General features: G+C 37.3%; 1 protein-coding gene across 16 annotated transcripts in view; it reads right to left on the bottom strand.

Annotated features, from left to right (window-relative positions):
* The window catches only part of RP1 (RP1 axonemal microtubule associated), a 439,962-nt gene that overhangs the window by 101,519 nt on the left and 310,977 nt on the right, over positions 1-27,466 (bottom strand). For 9 of the 16 annotated variants that reach the window (XM_070222217.1, XM_070222220.1, XM_070222219.1 and 6 more), the window contains 6 exons: positions 26,621-26,707; positions 17,334-17,466; positions 16,459-16,610; positions 13,182-13,336; positions 2,919-2,977; positions 2,553-2,597 (listed from right to left, as the gene is read on the bottom strand). In XM_070222217.1, the coding sequence (XP_070078318.1) occupies positions 2,553-2,597; positions 2,919-2,977; positions 13,182-13,336; positions 16,459-16,610; positions 17,334-17,466; positions 26,621-26,707 (631 nt within the window). Of the gene's footprint in view, positions 1-1,851; positions 2,598-2,918; positions 2,978-13,181; positions 13,337-16,458; positions 16,611-17,333; positions 17,467-26,620; positions 26,708-27,466 lie in introns of those variants that run through there. The other 7 variants (XM_070222225.1, XM_070222224.1, XM_070222223.1 and 4 more) reach the window with 4 other exon arrangements.

The following is a 27,466-nucleotide window of genomic DNA, read 5'->3' on the forward strand; positions in this document are numbered from 1 at the left end:
GGCTATGGCCCACACAGGCTGGACTCAAGACTTTTGAAGTAAGCCAAAAGGGGCTATACCCTTAGTAAAAAATTGGGATCCAAAAAATTGTCAGCAAATGAAGCTTAGCAGAAACCCACCTGTCTCCACAAAGGTTCTGGATGAAACAAGATTAATAAAGATAATAACGATAACAATAGTAATCTCCCTCGACAGTTAAAAATACCCTTTCACTTAGGTCTGGAATTAGGTTGAAAGCTAAAGATCTAAAAATATAGCCTAATAAATCAAAAAAATAACCCCACAGGGGTCATCCTGGTGGCACAGTGGTTAAGTTCCCATGCTCTGATTTGATGGCCAGGGGTTCGTAGGTTCAGACCCCTGGCATGGACCTAGCACCACTTCTCAAGCCACGCTGTGGTGGCATCCCATATAGAATAGAGAAAGACTGGCACAGATATTAGCTCAGCGACAATCTTCCTCAAGCAAAAAGAGGAATATTAGCAACAAATGTTAGCTCAGGGCCAATCTTCCTCACAAAAAATTTTAAAAGATAACACAAAATAAATCCAAAGACATAGATGATATATACACACACATAAACACACATATTCTTAATGACTGGGGGCGTTTGGAAGAAGTTCCTTTAAAACAAGAATGGTAAAGACTCTTGGAATCAAACCATTTGGATTCAAATTTTAAATTTGCTATTATCCACTTGTATGACTTCAGGCAAGTTAAAAAGAAAACTTCTGTGTCCTTTAGTTTCCTCACCTGTAAAATGGAATAGTGATACCATCTACCTCATGGGTTATTGTGAGGACTAAACAAACCAATATATCTAAAACACTTAGATTCTACAGAGCAAATACTTATGTGTTCACTGTTAAGATTACCATTGTTGCCTCTATTCAACATTGTACCAAGGACCTAGACTGCATCCTCAGACAAGAAAGGAGTGTCATTATTCACACATGATGGCTGACTCCACAGATCATTCAAAAAGCATCTTGAGAAAATTTGTCAGAATTAGAATTAATTTGAATGCATTTATTATTACAGAATTTATTATTATGGAATTAATATAAATTTATTAGAATTAGTAAGAAGGTTTAGCATAGTGGCTAGCTATAAGAGCATTATACAAAAGGCACTGATCATGGTTAGGAAATTCAATTCAGCAAAGTATATTAAAAACACTTTCTTATGACTGAGTTCAATTTAACTCAGAAATGCAGTTTTACTAAGAGAAATGCTTTTACTTGCATGAATTATCAATATTTATGTTTATAAGGTGTCAAAGTTTGAGAAACACATCTTAGATAATTGTGGGAATTCACTAAAAATGGCACAAAGTGAGTGATGATGCATAATTGTATTTATTGTTAATTACCTCAAAATGAAATGAAATTAACACAGTTGATACCCTTTTTTCCCCTTCTACCATTAAACTGAAGTAGCGTCTTGGTCTACTTTCTTCCTACTGTAGTTACATAAAAAGGCATGAATTATATAAACATGCTTCATATACTTTCAAATTGTATTTGCTCTTCAACACTTTTAACCACAATGTAACATTCCCTCATCAGAGTAAACTACTTAACTTCTCAAGGTTCTTTCCATACCATAAATTATCTTATTCATATAACTATAAGACTACTAATGGATTTCTGGAATCATATCCCAAGAAATAGTAAAGATCACCTTCTTCAGAATTTAAAAATGAAATACAGTAAGAGGACCATTCACAGACAAATGATACTATCTCATACACTAAAGCCTGTGATTAATCCACATTTTATACTATAAAAAAAGTGACATTTTAATGAGGTAATAAAATAAACTAAAACCACAGAAATAATTAACTGTAAGAAAACATTTTACAATAGTTTATTTTAATCAAAATTACACTGATAAAGCATATCTAACAAAATCCTAGGCAAACTCCTCTGTTGTATAATGTAACTTTATTATATTCGGTGTCACTGATGTTGATTACATGGCTAACATTATTAACAAAGGACTTTCAACATTTTCATCCTTAAGTAGAACCTTCATTTAAAAACTATTAGCCTATATTATTCATATATACCCCACCAACTTCTGGAATTAGTGGATAATTTTTCTACTTAGAATGTCATTTCAAGCTTTATTACTTAAGGGCTTATTGTAAGATACAGCCTTTCGAGGTCAACACAATTGCAGGTTGATTTGAAGAGGATCTAACAGAAAAAGCTAATTTCAAAAGACTTAAAAAGAAAACTGAAAAACCAATATGCAAAATTAGTTTCAAAATAGTGCAATTAATAGAAATCAATCATTTGAAAATATTTATTTCCCCCATATATTTAAACTATTGAAGGGAAAAAGCATTTGGCACTAAAGTTGCTTGTTAGTTTCTTCATAAATCAAACAATAATTTAATGCCTGTTTCTATATTCACATTAAATATTTTTCAATCAATAGTTTAAACACAATAAGAATATACTAAAAATTGTACAAGGCAGGTAATCTTGAAACAGAAATAGATTATTTCAGATAACTAAAAGATGAAAAGTGGTGACAGCATTTACCATTTGCTCCCTCTTGTATTTTAGGTTGATGATTTATTTGCATTTCTGTAAAAATAAAAGTGAAGTGCAGTTAATAATAGATCTGTCTGATGACATTATAACTGGGAGAAAAAGAAGTATGTGTTAACTCTTCAATGGCAGCAAATCCTTAGGTTGATTTTTAACTTACAGTAGGTCATACAACATTGCCAAGACATATCTTTACATATGCTTTTATTTTCACTGTGAGGAATAACTATAAATCTGATGTGAAGCGTAAACTATCAAAGGGGACATTCTGGGGGAAACTGAGGAATATTCCGTGATGTCCAGTTGTATCAAAATCAACTTGTACTTTCTTCTACTAGAGGTTTCATTAATTCTCACCTTGAAGAAAAAGTTCGATTTCTGAATGAATTATTCCCTGAGACATAAAGGGAAGCCATCTGAGAAAAAGAAAGGAAAAAAAAGAGAGAAGAAAAGAAGAGAAAATTAATTTTTGTTTTTCTTAATTTTTACAGTAAGCTTGACTCTGCATTAATTTTGGACTTTAAAAGGTAACTATAAAAATGGCTTTTTATAAAGTGAAACACAATCAAATCTACTGTGTACTCATCATTGCGGTAAAAATGCTATCATAACTGTGGCTTTAGGAATAAAATATATAAATTGCTAAACCTGCTAACCATCCACCTCTCCAGGTACTTAAGTCCTCAGCCACTAACACTTGCAAACATAACTGGGGCTCCAGCAGAGCACGCCCCCCCACCAAGATGTAAGAAAGGCCAGGACATGTCTAAGACTTCGAGCCTGATACCAGGGCTAAGCTAGAAAGTCTGTTTGCCCATGGTTTTGAGGGAAATTTGGCACAGAAAAATAAGTTCCACCATTTTAATACATCCTCCATGAGGGTCTCTGTTTTGCTTTCACATAGCTTCCTTTAATGTCTTTTCCTCAGTGTCTCCAAAAAGAATCATATTACCTTAAAATTTGGTGAAAATATTAACACTTTGGAAAATGTGCTTAGGGTGAGTAATAGCTCATCCTAGCAGCTTTCGTCAAAACCAGCCAAACGTCTGTGTTAGAAGCTCCTTGTTGCAGAAAAAGCCAAGGCAGAACTCAGAAAACCAACTTTACCACTTACTGGCTTTGTGATATTACCCTCTTGAAGCTTGGTTTCTTTGACTAATTTACCTGCCTCACCGAGCAGTTGTGAAGCTGAAATGAATAGTCATATAAAAATATTCTATGAACTACTGAGTAGTACATAAATGTTATCATTATACCACAATGACCACAGCTATTGTTTTCCCATATTCAAACATATTTCCACTCCTTCCGTCCATCCATCCATTCAATAAGCATTTAGAAAGTGCCTCTGTGTGCCAGGCACTTTGGTAGATATTAGGGATACACGAAGAACAACAGAGAGAAGGAGCTGAGCTGAAGGAGTATTCTTTCAGTGCAAAAGAATGAAATAGATGTGTAAAGGTATAAATGTAGAAAGTGTTGTAGGTGATGTAAGAAACACTTACAGATATCATGGGAGTAGAAAAGGAGACTGACCAACTCTGAATGACAAGAATAGGGAAGTACAAAGGAATGAAGAACAAACAAATTTCAACAAAGAGGTAATACTTGGGCTGAAGGTTGGACAGTAAGTAGATGTTTGACAGGCAAACGAGGTCAGGAAGGGCACCGTAGGGAGAGAGAATAGCATTGGCAAAGATACAGAGATGAGATTCAGCTTGGCTGAAGTACAGGAGGCTGCTGGAAAAGACACAGAAGAATGGGCCCCATGTGAGGTTACTGAAGGGGAAGTCGTTGGATCTGAGAATGTCAAGGACTTCAGAGATTGAGCTGTGGGACACGCTCTACCACATTGGCCTTGAAATCACCAGATGATGCTAACAGGTAGGCTATAAAGGTGAACTGTGAGCTCACACTGTTCTGCCAGGACCACTCATTTCTCCATTTTTCAAAAGCTATGAGAGATCCCATTTCCTTCTGACTACTTCAGCTCACAGTGTTCTTTCCCTTCTTCCTCTGGAATCTAACAATACCTGTAATTTATTTTATGCATTTATTTAGCCCTTAATTATACAATCTTGTTTTCTTTTCGTTTATGTATCCCATCTTTGAAGCTAGACAGTTATCTCTATAATTTTCTTTACATGCCAGAACAAAGGAGCTCAGCTTTATGTTTAAGAACTAGGCCCTAGATTTCACATGGAGTCAGACTGTCTGGCTTCAACACTGGTTAGTGACCCATGTTCTTGATCTCTCTAAGCCTTGATTTCCTCATTTGTAAAGTATAGATGATAACAGTACCTACACAATAAGGATACCGGATTAAATACATATAAGTTTATCATGGTATCTTACCTGTGACAAACGGTCAATAAATATCAGTTACTATTGTATTTTCTCATTGCCCACACAGTATTTCGTACATAGTTGGCATTATAGCAAATATATTTGAGGTGATTGCCGTCCTCCCATCTTTTCAAATGTGACATGAAGAGGTAGGCCTTGGATAGCGATGTTTGTGTCAGAAGATCTGTCTCTTATCCTAGCTGATGGGAGCAGAGATGCACACCTAACCCAGGCTTAGTCAATCAGATGTTCTCTCTTAATATTTTGACCTAAGAGATACACAAACTGTGATCAGATGGCACTGCACATGGAGGTGTCGCAGTACCTGCATTGCTGAGGCCAGTTGGTACTCTGGAACCCAAAGCTAGCTGCAAACCAAAGATATGAGAGAGAAGAGCCTCCAGAAGAAGCTGGTCTATAGAGAGAAGGAGGAAGATTTTCAATGAAGAGACACCTTGAAAATCCAGAGAGTAACTGGCTCTCTGATGACTTTCTAACTTATAATGTCTAGTTTTATGCCTTAAAGCTGGGTTCCATAAGAGTCACCTTCAAAAATGCCTTTCCTAAATTAGCTTGAGTGAATCTCTCATCCTTACAACCAAACGAGGGTTTATCGACAGATTGATTGATATAAATATCATACTCTAGCCTTGTCTTTGTTTAGTCCATTTATGGAAAGTCTCTTCTATGATTTCTCTTTTTTCAGAAGATACTGGAGTAAAGCAAAGCTATGATCCTGAAAGTCAGAGACTTTTGAGTAGTGGATACCTATTAAAAATAGTTCCCTATTGATTGCTCTAGGTTCAGATTTCTTAAAAACTTGAAATCATCAAGTCTATTAGCTTTTAATTCCCTTCAGTGGCCAACATTTCTATGGAATTTTTAAAAAATAGTTTTATACAGCCATCAGATCTTTACTCATGAGCCATTTCTAATGACTAGAACCAGACAGATTTTAGTTGCTCTAGGTGACAGTTATTTGCAGCACACCCATGTTTTTGTCTGTATATATGCCTATATCTGTCTGCCTAGGCATGTGTCCACACCCATCCTTTAATTTCTGTCCCATAACGTGCTGCAAAAGAAGCTGAGAGAACTAGACAGGGCTAGTTGTTGAGGATTGTGAACTTTGTTTTTGCATCAGCACAGGAAAATTTCCCCCAAGCCAGTGAACAGATGGGGGTATTGGAGCAGTATGGCTTGAGAGAAGCATGATGACATTAAAGGAATGGAACAAAAAGCAAGCAGGAGGAACTTGCTTGCCCAAAAACACCATACACACTACGCACACCAGCAAAAGCAAGCTTAAATACCCCCAGATTACCACCCTTTCACTAGGCTAAACAGGAAACACAAATACAGAAACAACAAAAATTTTTCTCTAGTCTTTTAAGATTAAAGTAGACAATCAAGGAATGTGTTTGAGTGATCTTGCCCTAAAAGATGTGGGCTGTTTTTGGTGGGGAAGAGGCATAAAAAGATGACATAGATTAGATTTTGTCTGAGATACATTTTAGATATGGCAACCACTCATTCACATTGAGAATGGCAGAAGAAATAATAAATGCTTATAAGAAGGTTCTGTGTCTCCACCCCCATCCCGAAAAATGAGCAAGACTCATCCCTGCGCCTCATTCTGTCAGTTTCCCACCATCACTACTTGTCACTTTCGCACCAAGGAATGGTTCAAACTGACAAAGAAAAGCACAGAAACCTGCAGTAGCACAAATACATGCTCAGAATAGCAAGAAATGATTAATAGTGGCCTCTTTCAGGAAAAAAAAATCAGTAAAGTTAAATGATTGCTCACTGTCTCATGATAATTTTTATTATTCTCTTCTCCCTATAAAAATAGTATTTTACATTTCCGTACTTTATCAAACTTTCAACATCCTTTCTTATCTATGTTATTCATCATTTTTCCCTATTTCTCAGAAAGGGAAAATAAAACCATTGGGACATAGGCTGAATTATTTTGAAAATAAACACATACATAAACAATTTTTAATGACACATCTGAGGATGTTATGGAGGGAACTCATGCATAACCTCTAAGGTTTCTTCTAACCTGGGATTCCATTGTGTTTTTTATTAGTTCCTTCCTCTCTCCCTCCCTTCCTTTTTTGTAATACTAGCCAAGTCCTTACATGGTACAAGAAACCATGCTGGATGATAAAAACAAATGTATAAGACCCTATCCCTAAGAAGCTTACCATTTAGTACATGAGACAAACATGTTCTAAAACAATGACATTTCAATAAGGATTTCAATAAGCAGAGGAAAGAATAAAATGTGACATGAAGTAAGAGAGTATTAATGTCCCTGGAGAATGTCTAGAGAAGGGAGCAAGACATACTTCATTGGGGAGAATTGGAAGAGAGGCCTAGAAAAGTTGATTGTCAGGAAAGAGGGGTAAATTCATTTTAAACCTGGCACCACAAACTAACACCTTCACACATAGCTGGCTTAGGTGTAAAAGTTCCCTTGTCAACTGTAGTTATGCAAAAGAAAGACGCAGTTAAAACTGGCTGCCCCTGGTTCTTTTCCTGACCCTCTCCACAAATGATATATTCAGTCCTGCTCTGTATATGGCTTAGTTTATGAGTTATTTACAAATTCACCAATTTAGCACACACTTCCTAAGCACCTACTGCATTCTGCTGTAGGTTTGCCCTGTGGACACTGAAGGTCTTTGATTACAACCTTCTAATGGCATGGACCTTCCTGTGTGATTTCCTTGGAACAACAACCAGAGCTGGCACAAAACAGTTAAGCAAGGAAAATGCTTTGTGAATAATAATGACAGAACGGTGGAGAGGTGATTATCAGCCTTGCTTCTGTTTAAGAATCTCTGTATCAAGATGCAGTCCTGCTGGTGCTTGAAGCCACAGAGCAGGAGCTGTAGAAAACGTACCCTTCTCTGCCAGAGAGTGAAGATAGAGAAGTCCCCAGTGTGCTTGATCAACCAGTAACTTTAGTTTTTCAAGACTGATATATCCCGAGACAAATAAACCATCTTTTGCTTAACAATCTATACCAGTGGGACATTTGGCTTTTTTTTTAAACTCCTGTGCTAATTCTAAGAATCACTCTTTGGTATTGTATTAATACTTAAAAATGAATGTTAAGTGATAATTTGGTTTATATATGTCTTAGGGAGATTAAGACATATTTAAACCTTTTAGAGTCCATGTTGTAATTTTAAATCTTTCATTTATCGTGATTTCTCTTAGGGCTTATGGTGTCTTGATTAATACATGCCCTTTGGTTCAACTGAATGCACATAAAATTTTAACCTATTCTATTCCAGGAAACATGGTAGGGGCTGAAAGTAAAAATATAAGACATCGGCTTGACCTTGAGAAAAGTCTTCTGAGAGTTGGGAAAGGTAGGACAGACATAAACACACACATATAACTGAATATAGTAAGTGCCGAGTTAACATTACGTGATTTGGTAAAGGTATACAGAGACAACATTTGGCCCAACCTAAGGAAGTCTTCAGAAAAGACTCCCTGGCAGAGGTGACACACTTTTTGTCAATTCACCAGTGAATATACCAGTGAAAGCCCACTAGACTCCAGGTACCAGAGGAGGATCAGGAGTTAGGTGAACTCAGATTAGACAGCACCAGTTGAGAATGGCACACAAGACTGACCAGGAGCACAGAAGAACTGAGTCTGCCAGACTCCTGGCCTGGCCACAGCCCCAGTGTGTGGCCAAGGCCAGTTTCAGCTGCAATGATTTTCATAGGGTATGATGCCAAGGGTGTGAGGAAGGCCTTCTTCTCCTCTGCTCCAATGCTTGCCTCACCTGCCTGCAGGGCTCACAATTATTTTAACGGAGCAACAGGCCCTCTTTTCAACAATTAGTAAGAAGTTGTTGAGCTTTATGAAATGGTGAGCGTAGGCCTGGAGTGGAGATAGCATTCCACCTACAAAAAGAATCCAGGATTTACTAATAGTCTGTTCTATCCATAGTGGAGACCTTTTTTAAGGCTTCTTTTCTTCTATTTTTACACAGAGGAAATGATCTCAACTTTTCTCAAAAAAAAAAAAAAAAAAAAAAGTAAAGAATCCTGAATAGAAATGAGGCTGGAACACTTAAAGTGTTAGCTGCAATATCAACTCTCAGGAACACTGTGCAGCATCTTGTCCTTATTCCTTAGGGCAATATGCCTCAGGGTCACTTTACCTATCTGCCCATGATTTGGTGTTGAGAGGATAAAGCTGGTTATGCTGCTCTGCCTTGTCAAGTCAAGTTAGATGGTTTTTTAAAATATCACTTATTTGTATTTAACTTTTTGATTCCTGTATCCACAAATCTTCTATTTAGAATTGCCCTAGGTAGGCCTTTATTTCAAATAACCTACCCCTGCAAGCTCACATCAATGTCATTTCCTAAGCCAGTCAAGAGTAAGGGAATGCGACACTGAGAGGTTCCTGGCCCTCCCTGTCTTCAAGCTGTAGGCCTTTGCTATTAACTGTCTGTGAACCTAGGCCCTCTTAGGTCAAGTGAGTTAACAAATAAATTCATAAATGGCATTGTTTCTATTAAAAGGTAGGTACTAACTTCTTTTTAATGATTTCATTATTAAAGTCACACACACACACATACACAATACTACAACAAGTTTGGTAACATAGAGAAAGGTCTAGAGATCTCTAATGTAATGCTAATAAACTTTGCAGTGGATAGTACATTGTAGGATCCATTCAAATAATATACTGGATTAAACAGTGTCCCCCAAAATTTATGTCCACTCACAACCTCAGAACGTGACTTTTGATTTGGAAACAGGCTCTTTGCAGATGTAATTAACTAAATCGAGGTCATATTGGAGCAGGGTAGCCATAGCTAATGACTAGTGTCCTTATAAAGAGGACAAGTGGTACAAAGACACATACATAAAAAGGAAAACAGCCATGTGACAACAGAGGCAGATACTGGAATGATGCAGCTGTTCACCAAAGAACATCCAGGACTGTCAGTAACCCCCAAAGCCCAGAAGCACTAGAAGAGGCAATAAGAGATGCTTCCGCAGAGTTCCAGAGGGAGCATGGCCCTCCTGATACCTGAATTTCAGCCTGCTGGCCTCCAGAGCTGTGGGAGAATAAATGGCTACTGTGTTAACCCACCAAGTTTGTCTTAATTTGTTTCGGCAGTCATAGGAAACCAATGCAAATAGTAAATAAGAATATTTACTTCATTTCACAGTCAGTTGAATGTTTTCCTGATTCAAATAAAGAATTTTTTTTGCTCCAAACCCTAAATAGCCAAACCTTATGTGTAAATGGTAGAAGTTCAGTGCTGTATGCTTTATCTATATTAAATGTACAAAAGGCGGAAAAATAAAATCTTCAGGTATAGAAATAAAATAAAACCATAAGGATGTGGGTGTTCAACTGAAGAGGGGAAACAAGAGAAAAGAAAAAGAGATGCGAATCCTTGCAGGAAGCATCTGTGATGCACAAAAGCATTCTCTTCTGTAGCTAAGCTTTGTATTTCAGCTAAGCATTTTTCCCCCTTAACTTATAAAAGCAAGGAACACTTGGAGGTCTCTTTCTCTCTGTCCTAATTCAGCTGTGCTGTAAATTCCTGTCCCATGAGGAAACATCAAGGAGCACGGCCGAGATTATCTTTCTTTTTCCCCTCCGTGATGTATGCACCTGAGCATTTCTGCCGCCTGCACCCCAGAACTCAGTACCCATGAGTGCACCCAGCACCCCACCTTGGCTAGTTCTCCCACCGGGTCTGAGAGGAGACTAAGCAATTCAGAAAGAGGTCTGTTCGGCTCCTGTGTGCAGCCACAGGCCTCCTTTCCCAAACTCACCTGCTTTAGCGTAAGTTGTCCTTGACCTTTCACATGCAGAGAGAAGGCTCTGATAGCACGGAAGCAAATACAAGTGGCTTCAGAGCAGTCTTTTTCTGTTGTAGAAAGGAATCTGCTCTGCCTGAGTTCTATTCCTGGTGCCACTACTCTTCTGCTTCTTTCAGAATTAAGGAAGTAGGATCTGCCTCATCGCTCTATATCCACAGAGAGGGAGGAATGATTTTTACAGCTTACTTTCTTCATCAGGGTACTGTGTGAATGAGCATTGGCTACCATTTCTTCGGGAACTACTATGTGTAGAAGATCAAATATTAGCTTGTTACATCAGCATGGTGTATATCTATTGTATTACTTTTGGTTGTTTAACAAATTATGTAATTAAAATTTTTTTAGCTACAATCCATTGAAACTAAATTAAGCTATCACTTATGTGTCTTCCTTCCAGACAAGGCCATGTTAGCATAGTACAGACATGAGCTATGGTAATGCAGGAGGTGACTGGTGGAGGCAGTGGGGGTAATGGTGGTGAGGGCAGCACCAATGGCATGGTATGTGTGTGCTGGCATGAACTGGGTGATGAATAAACCTAAATGATCCCCAGGAGACTTCACATTTAAAAGAAATCAACTGAATTAATGTGACAAAGAAAATCAGAACATAAGAAGAAAATCCCAGATGAATCACTCCCTAGCTCTTCTGATGTGGGGTATAAAATACAGCTACCCCTCAGTCCCTAAGATGCCCGTGTAGTGTGGGTGGGAGCAGGCTGGGAAGTGATGCCCAGTCTTCTTCAGCACCATTTGCTGATTACTTCAGGAGAATTTGAATGGGAACTTAAAGGACGGACAGGACTGTGACAGGGAGAGTAGAGTAAAGGGCATTCCTACATGAAGAATAGCACACTCCCAGGGCCAGAAGCAAATGGAACAGAACTTGTTCAGGTCATGATAGGCGGTCTAATTTCACTAAGATCTTGAAAGAGGACAGTTATTTTTAAAAAATGGAGTCAGGTGGTATAAAGCCTTGAATGGAAAGATGAAGTTTTTTGTTTTGTTTTGTTTTTTGGTAGGCAACGGAGATTAAGGAAGATTTTTGAACAGAAGGATGATATAATTAAAATACTGCTTTAGGAACATTATTTCCCCTCACCCCCACATAATTGAAAATTTTTAGGACAAAACCATATAATAAAGTACTAAAGAATAAAATTCAAAATAGAGCAAAGGAAAAATGATGGAAGAAAAGCTAAAGTCAGAATGATGCTAGTAACTATCAGAGTTTCATTAGTTGGAAGTGGTAGGCAGGGTAGACCGGAGAAGGATCAAGACAATTAGAAGACTACTGCAATAATCAAGGCTTGATGAAACAAGAACAATGATAACAGAAAAGAAGGGATGAATTAAACAGGCACTCTGGTAAAGGAATTGACTGAATGCTATGACTAAAAAGGCAAAAAAGAAGGCGAGCCTACGGTGGCTCTCATTGCTCCTTTTCAGCTACAGTCCCCTCCAGCCACCTTTGGTGTTCACAGCTATTAGTGGCATACTTTTAGCACTTTTTGTTGAATTGACTTATTATTTTTTGCTCCACTTTTGGCTTAGTAATTAAAGTTGCAATTGTTTTGGCACCTCCAAATCTGTACCCTTGAATTTTCCAATGCCCTTGTTTTTGCCTGTATTTTTTGCCTTATTTCCTGTTGATTTTCAATTTGGAAAGAAGGCTATAGGGCAGCCCCTATATTGAAGATTCAAAATTTCAAACTAGACCCCAAATTTTATCACTCCATGTCTGCGATAGATTGGGTTTTCTTGCAGAAACCTGTTTATATTCAATTTCATTCATGAGTCTGGGAACTATCTTCTTCCCTGTGACAGGGAGACCAAGCAACAATAAGCATCAATGCCTAGCTAGCTGAAGCTAGAAGTTTTCATGAGACAGCAGGACTCAGCAAGGAGCAAGGCTTAAACCTAAGGCAATAGGGCCAGGTTAGAAATGGAAGAAGTTGCTTCCCAGATTTATCCTTATGGAGCTCAAGGGAAGGCCCAAGTTATCTAGATTTCAATCTTGTCTTTTTTATGTTCTATTCGGAGATCACTCTAAAATTCTCCTTCCTTAATTCCCTTATAAAATTGTTATGACACTACAATTTTAGTAATGTAAAGAAACCAACATTTAAACAAATATTCTCACAATGTAAATAATAATTTCAAGTTTTAAACTTTTAGTCTTTTTGTGACATAAAGCACATTTCAATAATAAGAAATTACAAGATAAGATTTCCTAACAATGTTTAGCAATAGATTTTTTACTTAAACAATCAATGAATGATGCATGATGTGGAAATCCACGCACTTAAAACACATATGCACACATTCATACACACACAGCATCATCCACATTGCACCACACACTCTAGAAGTACCATAGAGACCAGCACTACCTTTCACAGGTGAAGGTGGACTCAGATGTAGTACCAGATTCTCTGACCACAACCTTTTCACAATACCAGTACTGTGATTTGTCACTGGCCTCGCAGCGCAACAGCACCTTCTGCAGTTTTCCAAGCGACACTGCTTCTACTTGAAATGTATCAATCTGGGGCAGGAGACAGAGAAAAACCCCACAGAAATAACTTGAGTCCAGCACATGACAAATACAGGCAATCATAATAGCCCAAGGACTACCAGAAGCAGCACAATACTTTAAAACAGATAATGTTACTACAATTAGCATCAAAAAGTATAATAAGGAAAGAAAAATAAGCAAATTATTTTTTTATCTATTAAAAATATATTTCTGGCTGTGTTTCTTCCTCTCTTGCAGTTTTATTTTCTCCACTGGAGTAGTATTCAGTGTAACAAATAAAAAACCCTAATACAAAGGCTTCCAGTTTGTGGTTTTTCTCTTGCTTAGATTCCTGCCCCTGTGATGCAGTTTATTAGGTGGTTGGTTGACAACCGTGTGGCCTAATACGCAGCACACTTAGTTTCCATGAATGCTGATATAGTTTAAGGCATATAGGAACAAATTTTCTCTTTCTCTCTCTCCTTCTCTCCTACTCTCCTTCCTCCCTCCCTCCCTCTCTCCCTTCCTTCCGTTGTTTCTTCAATAAACTCTCTCCTATACCTTCCTCTGTAAATAACATGGAGCACACTCTTGGGTTTGTTGTGAAAGAGCATCCTAGAATCTTCATTTCTAAAGAGTCACTTTGTCATGTCAAAAACTCACTGACATTTCCCAAGAGATGTAGGACCGAAAGATAACGCTATACTGGTTGGAATAAAAAGAATTCCTTCATACATTACCTCCTCATAGATTGTTGTTGAGAATAACCACCCCAAAATCATCTGAGGAAAGCATCATAAATTTGATTAAGTCTGAGACATTCCCAGAAATGACAGTTGACTATTAGCCACTGTTACCCTACTTTGCCATAAAAATGCAAATCCAGTATTGTTTGTATTTCCCATATGGGATAGGTTGTCTTAATGGCTGACTACATTGTTACCAGGTTAAACTTCAGTTTGACATTTGGTACCTGTGTGACAACTGTTGGTTCCACTTTGTGGATAGAAATCTTCTCTTGTTTAGACAAAACCGAAATCATCAGTAATCCAATGATGATATTTCTGTAAACCAGCTTATGATTGCGCATGTTCTCAGGAGTGCCTGGTTAGTCTCATTGTCACTATCTTGCATTCCCAGTGTGACTTTACACGGGACATTTCATGATACACATCACCCCCTGTCCTCCAGCTCCATTTCTGAGTATATGTGCTGCTTTGGTAGATAGTTTAGGCATGCTAACAGCTTTCTTTCTCAGTCCTCTCTGTCTCACTGCTTCTTTGCCTGAGGGCTTCCCCTTGTGGGACAGTTTTGAGGGGTGTTCTGAAGGTCTCTAGCAAGAAGGAGTCCCACTAGTAACCAGCTCATTAATGTCACAATATTGGCTTTTCTCCCTTTGCTGCCTCACTTTCCCCTCTCCTTCACTTCAAAGGAACTCACTGGGATCACCTCCCAGATAAATTTCCTGTACCCTAGTCTTTGTCTTATGGTTTGCTTTGGAGCAAATCTAAACTACGATACTTCAAGGTCCAGAACGATTGCCTGGATCAGCTTTCCGATTTCTTCTTGTTTCTTAAAGTAACTTTAGTTTTGAAGATAGAATTAAACTAGGTCTATTATGTATGTTGCTGCCTTTTGATTACACCTCTGGACACTTTGTAGAGAAAATAACAACAACCAGCCCAATCAGTGGCTAATGATGTGAGTTGCGGCTGCTGTGAAATCATTCTGTAATAAAATAAAAAGATTGTTCCCACAATTTCTCAACTGCAAACTCTTGAAATCATTCAGCATTTCCATTACATTCTATGCATTGAGGAAGATAACAGAAAAATGTGAAATCTAAAATAAACCAAGGAACAGAGACACTTTTATATCTCTGATTCTAAACTTCAAAACATACCACCAAACCCATATTTTTACTCTTATTTATACACTGATTGCAATTATACTTCCTATTCAATTTTAATTTCAATCTATAATACATCCTCCCCACTCTCTGGTAAACGCTATACACAGTGATGAACTGAAGAATATTAATCATGAAGATGACTTGCAAAATCTTAGCCTGTAACATCACATGATGTTGCACACTGGCAGACCAACTAGCAGGAGGCCAGGAGAGATGGAGCCTTTACCACATATCACAAAGTGGTAAGGTGAAGGAGTCTAGGACTGATGGAAACCTACGTAGATTCTTTAAAGGATAACTTCACTGATCACTTGGATAATATTAAGAATAATATCATAGTATCCTAAAGTTTGTTTTTGTTCAAAATTAATAATTCACTGTGGCAGGAAAAATTAGGCCTAATTTTGTTTTTTCTCTCATCCAAAGCAGATCTAGCTTTCCTATTCACTGTGATGAAAACTTCTGTGTAATCTACAGTGACCAAAAAAAGGCTTAGGTGAGATTTAAGAGCTCTGATGTTTCAAAGTATTTCATGATCTACAACTACAGAAAAATTTAAGAAATAGCACTCTCAAACTGGTTTGGGAGTCTTCTTTTTTAAAAGTATATCCATGGGTTACATAATCTCTATTCTTAATTTCAGACCCCCAAATGGTACTTTCCATATACAAAATAACATTAAAAATTAACTGGGTTGATTATATATCTCACTGTAACTCCTCAAACATCTAATATATAGAAAGAGTCATGCCTACATGTAAAGGACAAAAGGGAACAGTGAAGGGACTTAAGGTGTGAAAATAATACAGTTGGCTCCATTCAAGATGTTTTAAAGAAAGGTTACTGTGTTATTATGTGAGGTACACTATAATGGCCTTTCTATGACCTCTCCTTTTAAAACAGTAATGCTTTGTACCTTTCAGTCCCAACAGAGCATATTCATATATATTTTTCCCTGATATCATTTCAACTCATTTTTTTCTTTTTCTTACACTATCACTAATTTTTAATGACTTTTTCTTTGTTTTATTATTCATTGCTAGTATAGTGTGCCCCATTTTTCTGTCAAGAACAACTTCTAAAACCAAGCACATTAGGAAGTCAGGTCAGGAAAACTTGTGTTAAAAACAACCTAAAAGGAACACTTGAAGGGTGTCAAGCACTTTTCAATTTTCAGTCATACATGGTCACCTTCAGAGAGATTGCTAAGAACGTGGCAAAGTTGTTTGTGCAGCCTCACCTGTCCTCTTTGAAATTTTACGGGCATGTTAGATTTGTACAGCAGTCTAAGACCAGAGTCTCCCCTCTCCCCAAAGAGACATAGGGAAACATCAGACTCCGTTTCTGCTTGCTTCAATTGTCCAGTATGAACATCAACATGGTATCTCACTACTAGCAAAGCAAAGGGGAGAGAAACAAGAGGAAAGCTATTACCTGGGAATTCATACAAATAGAATCCAGACCCATGGGTCAGGCTACAGTAAAAAACATTACATGAGAATTCCTCTAACCTAGACTGTCTGTATCTACTGAGGGATTTTTGATCTTTCAATTACTAATTTTAGTTATAAATGGGCATTTTTACACCATGAACAATTTCCCTGAGGGTTAGAGCTTTTTCAGAAAGAGAAATAAAGATTTTTCAAAAAGGAGGAGATTACACAGGAGATTTTTTATGCTTCTGTGTATGACATAGGAGGATATTTCATGCTTAGTATTTTAGTGGCAAGGGTGACAAAGCTATTGTACAAGATGCTTAAAGTTTAAAAAGATATAAGGTTTGATGAGGAAATATATCAAAATTGAAATGATGACATGAGATGGCCGACTGGCCTCAGGCTAAGCCAGATGAGGCATAGACATGACATTTTCTCTTTCTCATAGCCTCAGCCCCTGTGACTGTAGCTGAACTAAAGGAATCTTTTTGAGATTATGTTTAATCCCAGATCTACCAATGACTCATGCTATGAAGCTGAAAAAGTCACTTCTCAATGGGTAAACAATTTTCTCAGAAGTAAAAAAAAAATTCTGTAACTAAATAGTTCAGAAGCAAATTTAAGCAACTATAAAACAATTTGGATATGTAATATATCCTACGGAAGATTAATAACACACATGGAAAAATAGCTTGCCCTCCTTCTACTACAGGAAGCTCACAGACAAGGTCCCCATCTCCTTGGATTCGAGATAACCACACATTTACTGGAAAATCTAGGGTCTTCTTGCTCTTTATATGTTGCATGGTGACCTGAGATTAAAAGAAACAATGATCAAATTGGCGATTTTTCAATTCCTCATAGAACTCAGAATTCAAAATGCACCCCAGGGACTGCTATAACGTACTGCACACTCTGATGGTTGTTGTTATCAGTAGTATAGTAGTAATGGCTGTTGCTTATTAGGTAATTATTATTTGCCAACTATTAATGTTAAGTGACTTATTTTAATTATCTCTTTTAACTTTTACCAATTAGATTGGTAAAATCCTTATAATTTATAGATAAGAAAACGGAGGCTTGGAGATTTGAAGTGGACTCTGTCTGATTCAAAACTCTCAATTTCACCTACAGCAGTTGCTAAAAAAGCAATCTATAGGAGGAACTAAAAAAGAGATTTTGTGTTCATATTAATGACCAAAGCAGGCATACAGCAGAATTTTTTAAATTTTAAATGCCTTTTACATATATTTACAATATCTTTAGGTTGTGGAATAGTCCTCAGTTCTACAGCCAATGTGCCTGCACTTCTCAGCACACGGTAAGTTGCCTTTGCCTCTCTGCCCAATGAACCCTTAACAGACCCTTCATTAGCTCCTGATCCTTTCGTAGGTCTTTCACAAGAAGGCTCCCTTTCCTTTGTCTTCTGTTTCACATCCCAGCAGAGGACTTCCAGAAGGAATTTCACAATTGCCTGCCTTTCCTTCAACCACAATGGATGAAGTGCCCTCTCCTTTTAAGATACTGGATCATCTTCTAAATTAGTCTCTGGTCCTCTTTAACTTCCTCTTCTTCCTGCTTTAGGAGCAGGTCCCATCATTTCTCAGGTGGCTTAGTCTCAGAACTAACTGCCATAAGGCACTGACTGCTATTCTTGCTCCCCTCGAAGCCGGCTTTTAGGCTAGCAAGAGAAATTATTCCAAATCAGAAATCAGATCATTTTGTACACTACTCACAACTTTTTCAATAGTCCTACCTATAGCATAAGATCCAAAATCCTCAAGACATTGAGCAGTTCATAATCAGGCCCTACCTACTTTGATAGATACTTCCTCACATTCTATATTCCAGTCATACTGACCTGTTTATGGTTCCACAACTCGGCCACATTCCTTCTCACCTCAGTTTTCACACACACTTGTATCTCTGCCTAAAACAGCTTCCATCTGACTCATTACTATTGCTGAATCTCCCATCCTTCGTTACGTACCTCATACACAACCTCTTCTAAGAAGCCTTTTGTGAGTCTCCAATCTGGACTAGGCAAACCTACTTTGTGAGCCATGGCACCCTATCCAATTATGACTTTGACTCAACACCTAATATTCGACTGATTTCATGGAAGGGACCTTGTTCTCCTTGTCCTACTCATCTTGGTACTTCCATAAGCTTTCACAAGGCAGTCCTTAGGTTGTTTGTTGAATGAATGATTACATAACTAAATGAAATGGCTATCTGTCAACACAGGTAATTAAACTAAATCAGTACACCTGCTCACTAATGCCTGATTGTGTCTTTACTTGCTCCAGGCAAGACACAAGGAAAAGAGCATTGGATTTGGAGTCAGAAAAACTAGGACCAAAATCTAGATCTATCATTTTACAACTGTTTTACCATGAGAAGTTCACATAACCACTGTGAGTATCAGTTTTTTTGTCCTTAAATTAGGAATGATGCCTATCTCACATGGTTGCTGTGGAGATTAGATGAGACTATATGTAAGAAATGTGCAAAACTTTATATAAATTGCATAAACAACTCCTATTAACTTATCCAAATTTATATATGAATATATTCATAAATATAAAAGAGATTAATATAATATATTCTACTAAATTTGAAAATGTCCCTTTCTCTGGACTATAACATGCTTTATTTTTATAGCAATTAGATGGAAACTTTAGGAATACTAAGAGATAGAGACTGATTATAAAGATTCATAAGCTTTTTAATCCCGAGCAGATACAATTCTCAAATAAAATTATTTTCAGCCCTCTGCCCAAAGTTTTGAAACCCTAGTTGCCCAATGGTCCTGAAACTCAGTGCTGGGGTTGCTTACTTGGCAATTGGAGAGACGGAAGTGGTGGTAGAATGAAAGAAGGGTGATGCACATTCTACAGTTGAGGCTCTATATTATGGACTATCTTGTTAAAGTTTCAGCAGTGAGAGAAGGAGTTTAATCTTTTTATTTCCATTCCTGGAGCCCATTATGAGTCTGTTATTTTCCTTTACTTGGGACACAAGGAGATAAGTTACACCCTAAACTATATAGAGGGGCATACTCCTCAAAAGAGCAAGTAAAAAGAATTCTTAAACAAAAAGAGCTAACCAAGGGTGAAGGGGAGTTTCCATCTTTCTGAAACGCTGCATGCAGATGACCCCGAGAAGTGGCATACAGACCCTTGGCCCCCTTGCAGTGACATTTCTTACAGTGGATGTTCAAGCACTGCACTGGGTATGATTGAGAGTTTAACAAAAAGAAATTGCCTCTACCATCAAGGAGATTTTACAAACTGTCTGTGAAAGATAGACTTAAAATATTTAAATAACACAAGACTATATTACAGCAGCATATTAGTAAACACATTAATACAGACTAAGTTCCGTGGCGATTCAGGATAATGCAAAGTTTAGGATACAATAAGACTAATTTCAGATGGAACTTAGTAGATGTTTCAGATAAATAAGGGTCATAAACAGGTGAATGGGAGTCTTCTAGATTCTAGACTTGAAGCCTTTCCCATGAAGCATAAGGTTTTTACAAAGTCATTCTACCTAAAACTCTGAGAGGTCCTTCCTCTACACTAAACTCTCTATGAAAATTGGCAAGAAGCCTCTGGTTTCTGAGGCACCACCATCCCTCATGCTTAGAAGTACCCACTGATGAGAAAATCTTCATCATTTTACTTGAGTGCAATCCTACTAACTCAACTGTAAAGCTTTCTGGGTGAGAGCTCTGAATGAATTCCATTTACCTTCAAAGCCATGATGCCTCAAAATAAAAAACCAATAAATCAAAGTGAATTTGTGTGTTCATTTGTTTTTTAATCAATAAAGAGACATAGCAGTGGTTCTCAACTGGGTGGGATTTTGCCCCCAAGAGACATGTGGCATTTTTGGTTGTCACAATTGAGGAGGAAGGAGAGGGTGCTACTGGTATCTAGTGGGTAGAGGCCAGGGATCTTGTTAAACATTCTACAGTGCACAAGACAGACTGTCCCCCCCGCCCGACAACAAAGAATTATCCAGCCCCAAATGTCAATAGCGCTAAGGTTGAAAAATCTTGGGAGCACAACCAGAAGGACCTGCAACTAGAATACACAACTCTGTACTTGGGGGGCTTTGGGGAGAAGAAGAAGAAAAAAAGAAGATTGGCAACAGATATTAGCTCAGGTGCCAATCTTTAAAAAACACACAAAGAGGAAAAAAGAAAAATCTTGGTGTACAAAGATAAATAGTTAGATAATAGATAACTCGATAATTAAATAGAATGATATAGACAGATAAAGAGAGAGACATACATCCATAGATCTTATCTCCAGTTGTGTTTATTTCTGTTTTTATTTTCACAATTTTTTTTTCAATTATTAAAGTAATAAAGGAGGTTAAGTCCTGGAAGACCACAATGCATAAGCCCACTCATACAGTAGCTAACGGCAGGACTCAATGAAGGAGAGGTGGCAAGTGGAACAAACCTGGACTTGGATCAAAAGACTTTGATTTATGTTCTAACCTGCCATTTACTAGGTGTATGGCCTTGGGTAAAAGTTTTACATGATGACCTGTGATCTTCAGGTCCTCATTTGCAAAACTGGCATCATACCTGTTTGCTAGGTTGAAGATTTAATGTGTTAGAGTAGGAGTGTTTTACGTAATAAAATAATATTAAAGCACCTTATAGAAAAGAGAAATAGGAAGTTATTTCCCAAAGTAAAACTTTCTCAAGTATGGGTTGCAATATCCAGGAATATTAAAACAGAGATTCATTCTAGAACATCTGTTTTCCCCAGTTGGCAGTAAGATGGTGGTGCATGTGCCTAAGAGTCAGATCGCTTCAAATCCATGTGCTACCTGTGTGATATTGGGAACTGTTTATCGTCAATTCAAAAACCTCAATATCTTGGACTGGAATAATATTTTCTACTTTGTTGTGGCATAAACAATTAAAAGCGATGATCTATACCCTGAGTGCTCAAAGAATGTATATTGGTGGTGGTGGTAGTAGTAGTAATAGTAGTAGTATCACAATTAATCACAGAAATCAGAGATCAGAATTCTTAACTGTTTTTTGGGATTGTTTGTGGTTCCTTACTCTCCAACATCCTCCTAGAGACTGCACAAGGAAAAGATCAGCTAAATGCTCACTTCTTTATTATCAGAAAGAGAAATTCTTGTCTAAATCCCTGACTCCTACTCTACTTGGATGAGCTGACCAGGAGTATTTGGAAAGACAGATAAAGGCCTCCTTGGCTCTCTCCCACTAAGCCAATCTGAAGTAGCCTCTCCTGCTTCCTTTCTTCTGGGTCCCATCCTGAACTTTCTAGCTCATCAGTTAAGAGGTTTATATCCAAATCTATCCTTTAATGCCTCTCTTTCACTCATCTAATCTTCCTGACAAAGCTCTCTGGTACTTCTAGTCTCTAGATTCCTACTTGTACAATCATTGCATGCTTCCTCTTAGGTGGTTCCCATTCTGACCCTTTGTAACATCAGGTAGGAACACACAAGAAAAAGGATGTCCATTTCTCTAAACTGCAAGGACTGGCACTGCCCTAACTCCTCTCCAGGGTTTACCTCTTCTGCTAATGTCCCACCTATTTAGCCCTTCGGAGATGGCCCTGTAGTCCTTTCCCCACCTGTCCTTAGTGCCTATCTCTAATGCCAACCAGGACACCCAATGGAGTAAGGATCAAGTCCAGGTGGGGTGGAGGGAGGGCCAGCAGTGTTGCTGGAGCACACCAGATCATGAGTGCAGAGTAAGCCAGCTGCCCTCCTTGCTGGCCCAAGCTCCATCTTTCTTTCCTGCCTATTAGGACTGAGACTAAATACAATTAATGACCAACAGTAATTACCACCACCTATATTTATATTCTACTTTGTTTTATGAAAAACTCTCTGCATATGTTATTTAATCCTAAATTTAATCTTATCTTTTCTTGGAGGAGAAATGATATACAATCAAAGTCAACACTTTCTGAGAACTAAATTTGTGTCTAATTGTCTGCTGGACACTGGATATAAAATAAAGAATGTACTAGGATGAGAAAAGTTGAGAAAAATGATTTTAAAAAACCCTACTCTGAAATATAAACTTTTGTTCAAAAGAACAAAAAAATGTGTAATACTTCTACTCTTATTATATGTATTCAATTTAGATAACATTTCTTAAAAAAAAAAATAAAGACAAATAATCACCAACACATTTGTTGGGCACTTAGAGTGTTTACAGTATTTTACTAGACCTGGTACTGGGGATCGGGGAGCAAGTACTAATGTCAGTCATTAGTATTTTCTTTTTGGAGTTGGAAATTTGGAAATATGAAAACAGAATAAGGTTTAAATGTGTTCTCAGAAAACACTCTAAGCATTCTTGCAAATCACATACAAAGTCAAAACTTGCCTCTAGGTTTTCTTAGTTCTGGTACCATTCCTTGATAACACCCTATTTGTCACAAGGACTATACAAGGAGGATCATCTACGGAATTTACAATTGACTGAGGGACTATCAAATGCATGAATTTATCTCTGGTTCAAATAAGCTGGCACAACTTTTAGGATGTTTCTATAAACTGCTGGAGTCTTCCGAGATTAAACATTTGACTGGAGATTTCGTGAGAAGAGGAAGCTAGTGCTTCCTGCTGTTCACTGAACTAGAAAATCCTCAAAAACAACTATTTTTCTTACTGTGTTTCAGAACTTGCTCTTCCTCTTCTGTGGTTTTTTCTAGAACCCAGAAGTGAAGAAGTAACTAAAAATGAAAAGGAACTGGAAATATTTACAAGGCACTTTAAAACTTAAATAAATAAAGCCACTTCTTGCCTAGTTTAGCTAATCTCAAGTATTCCTGGAGGTCATATCAAGTAGGTTATCATATCATATCAAGAAGTGGTAGCCTAAACATAATAACAAATGTGCCATAAGCTATGACTCACTTCAATTCCAAGGCTCAGAAGAATCAAATTTCAAGAGAGTTCCTATTCTAGTGAGTCAATTTATCCAAGTCACGTGTGGCGCATACGGCAGAGGCAGCCCAGACACGGGAGAGAGCGGTGGCCCAAGAGGTGGGAGTAGGGGCTCTGGCTACTAACTCTGCAGGGACGCAGCCAAGCCTCCGAAACTCTCCAGGCTTTGTTCCTTCACCTGCCCCTCACACACGCTGAGCCTCAGCCATACGAGATTATATCCCATTCCCTAAACACCAAGCAAGATTTGACTGTATGATTTATTTTCATTTTGCACTTACAATTTGCAAAGTATTTCACATGTATTATAAACATTTGTTTTATTAATTCATTCATTCCACAAATATTTATCCAATATCTACTACATGGTAGGTACTATTCTAGGAGTTGGGGTTATAACACTGAATAACACAAAGTTCCTGTTCTCATATTGCTCAGTTTCTAGTACACAGAGAGTAAACAAACAAATTAAAAAATATCAGGTAAGTGATGTGCTATATAAAACAAAACAAAACAAAACAGGCTGATGTGATCGAGAGCAACTGGGGGCTCACTTTAGATTGTGGCAAAGGCCACTCTGAGGCAAGAGAAGTCCAGTGTGGCTTAAGTACAATGAGCAAGGGCGGAGTGGTTTGAAAAGAGGTCACAGAGGTAGGTAGGGGACAGATTAAACATGGGGTAGATGTGATCTGATTGATGTTTTTAAAGGATCACTCTGGCTCCTCTTTTGAAACTAGATATTAGGGGAAAAAGAGAAGAAGATAGAAGGCTATTTTAGCAGATTTTGCAGTAAACAGGAGAGAAAATATGGCAGCATGGACTAAAGTGATGGTAATCAGATGGAGAAAAATAGACAAACTCAACAGAGCAACAGAGACGATTTTTGAGGGGTTAGATTTTGAAGGCTAAGGAAACGAAACAATCCAGAAAAATCTGCAGAGTTCTGGCTTACATAACTAGGGGGATGGTGACACCAACTACTCAGACGAGTAAGACTGAGGAAGAAGCAGGTTCAGTGAGGGAAGGAAGAGCTCTGATTAAGCCTTATTTAACGTTTTCACTAGACAGTCACAGTTTGTGAGATAGTCAGGGCAAGTATTGCTGAGCCCTATTTTACAGTAGGGAAAACAGAAAAAAGTGATTAAATGACTTTTTAGAAACCAAACATCTTTCAAGTCTTTTTTTCTTGTTATTTTTAAAATAAATTTGAAATTACTTTAAACAAAAAGTAAAAAAAAAAAAAGCTGTAGGAAAAGTTCCTTATTTCACATTATTTTGGTCGTTTAATTATAGTTCTAATTGCTCAATTCATTTGTTGAGTTAACTAATTCATGTTCTACCTACTTTGCTCTTCACAGAAACCTTTACCACCAACCAGAGGATGGAAGACGCCTCTCTCGGTTCTGAGACAAAGCACTCCCTCCTCTGAGTGCCTCTGCTTGGGGTTGTTTTCCCATCCTGTTGAAGAATCACTGCACAGTGATATTGCTATGCCCCTGACCACTCTTCTCACTCAAAGGCTCCAGAGAAAGCACAGGCCATGCTAGTGACTACAGGCCAACTTAGCTCAGGGGTAGATCTTTCCTGAAATGTTGACTTGTCTTTCCCAGTAATTCAGAAATACAGAATTTGTAATTTTGCTAATCATTGCAGTTTCCATCGGTTTTGTTTCTTCTTCTTAAAAGGTCACTTTTTTGTCTCTCTTCTGAAATCTTTCAATACTTCTGAACAGAAAAACTTTAAAGCCAACATATGGTTTCCTCCCATTCTCAGTCACATTTAGCACAATGCAGGACACGTATTAGGTGCCCAGAAAATACTTCTTGCCTAGCTGACTACAACAAATTTACCTGCTCTTGTACTATAAAAATGCCAGTTTTCATTATATTAGTTATGTGCTAAGAAATGCTGCAATAAACCTTTCAGTAAATTTAATATTTTCTCCATTATTTTCATTATACAATGAAAGATACAATAATGAAAATCACAGATAAGATTTAAAAGCATTTTAAATGGGAAAATGATAAATTTTCTAGATTCTATCAGTGGTACTCAAAATCTTAAACCTCAAACATTTTAAAATAACATATCATGTACTATAAAGAAATCAGTGACAGTATTTAAAGCTAGAAAGCAGAGATGTTCTAGTGATTCAAACCATGTCATCTGACTCCACAATAATTACTGCCTCCACACAGAAATCTCACGGCTTCTGAGAATTTAATTGACATATATTTTTGAAAACAAACGTAAGGCTCAATGATAGTGTTTAAGATCTCAGTCCTTGGAGTCCAGCATACAATAAGACAATTTACTAAGTAACCACATCCAATCATTTAATTTTATTGAACCTCAGTTTTCTCATCTATAAAATAAGGATATCAGTGGTAGCTAAATCAAAGAGTTGCTGTTAAGCAACAGAAATATGATAGTATTTCCAAGGCAGTTGGTATACGGTAAGCACTCAGCAAACACTTATTATTATTGTTTTTATTGCTATGATTAAGTCGGGGAAAAAAAGGACAGGATCCCAAAGTGCATACATAACATGATTCAATTTTATTAAAAGGGCAAAATATAAATATATAAAATGGCAAAATGTATATAAAATATATACATTTATATATTTACGTGTGTCTATGTAGATAGAGTGAGGAAGTTCATGAGAGAGATTCATAGAAAAAAGATTTGAAAGAAATGAACCACCCCACTGGTCATCTAATGATTAACGAATAACAACTCATTTTTATTCTTATACTTTACTATATTCTTCAGATCTTCTTCCATGAACACAGATCGCCTTTGTAAATATAACTATAAAAATGCTATTTTAAAAAATCTCACAGGGAGGAACCATATTTCTTTACAGTGTTATAGCCACAAAAATTTTGTTCACATTATTTACAACAATTAGGAAAATATGTTATCTTTCTCATTGCTTTAAGAAGGCTGCTTATTTCTTTTAATAACAATAACTGTGAAGCACAAAATAAAAAACATTACCCTCTGTAAGTTCCACTCAGGTTGCTCGCTAGTTCCATCATGTCCAATCCTTATCTTATATATTATTCCAATGTTCCTTATTTCAATCTGGATGAAATGCAAAGAAGAAAAAATTAGCAGAATGTTTTTAATTAAGCACATTAAAAAATTCTTTCTCATATGATTTCGGTCGTATGTGGAAGATAAAGAAACACACACATAGATAAGGAAAACAGATTAGTGCTTACCAGAGGGGAAGGAGGGGGAGAGTGAAAGAGGTAAAGGGGCATATAGGTATGGTGATGGATAAAAACTAGACTACTGGTGATAAATGCAATGCAGACTATACAGAAGCTGAAATATAATGATGTACACCTGAAATTTACATAATATTATAAACCAACGTGCTCTCGATAAAATAATCAAAATGCAAAAATCATTCTTTCTCTTCTTCTTACTAAATGCATTTTTTTACTCCTAAGAGTTGAAAAACTCTCAGCGACCCTTTCAGAGTCTGGAGATTAAGCCCTCTCAAGAAGCTATCAGTGGACTACACAGACACAGAATATGAAACAGAAATATCATGAGACGACTAAAAATATGCAGAAGGAGTCAGATGAAAGAATAGGATAAGGAACATACATATGCTCAGTTCTCTGACTAGCACACATTTCTCACTGTAAGCCAATGTCTTCTGAGCTGAGTTCCAATGACAGAAAGATGGGCTCTTATTTTAAGAAGAAAAAAAAGCAATTTTCATCAAAGCTAAATATAGCTATTCTATAAGCTTAAGGAAAAAGTACCAGTGAGTCTAGAACTTCCTTTTACTCTGAAAATCCTCTTTTGTTTGACTATAGGATAAGATAT

This window comes from Equus caballus, chromosome 9, assembly GCF_041296265.1.
Source record: "Equus caballus isolate H_3958 breed thoroughbred chromosome 9, TB-T2T, whole genome shotgun sequence".
Classification (NCBI taxonomy): Eukaryota; Metazoa; Chordata; class Mammalia; order Perissodactyla; family Equidae; genus Equus; species Equus caballus.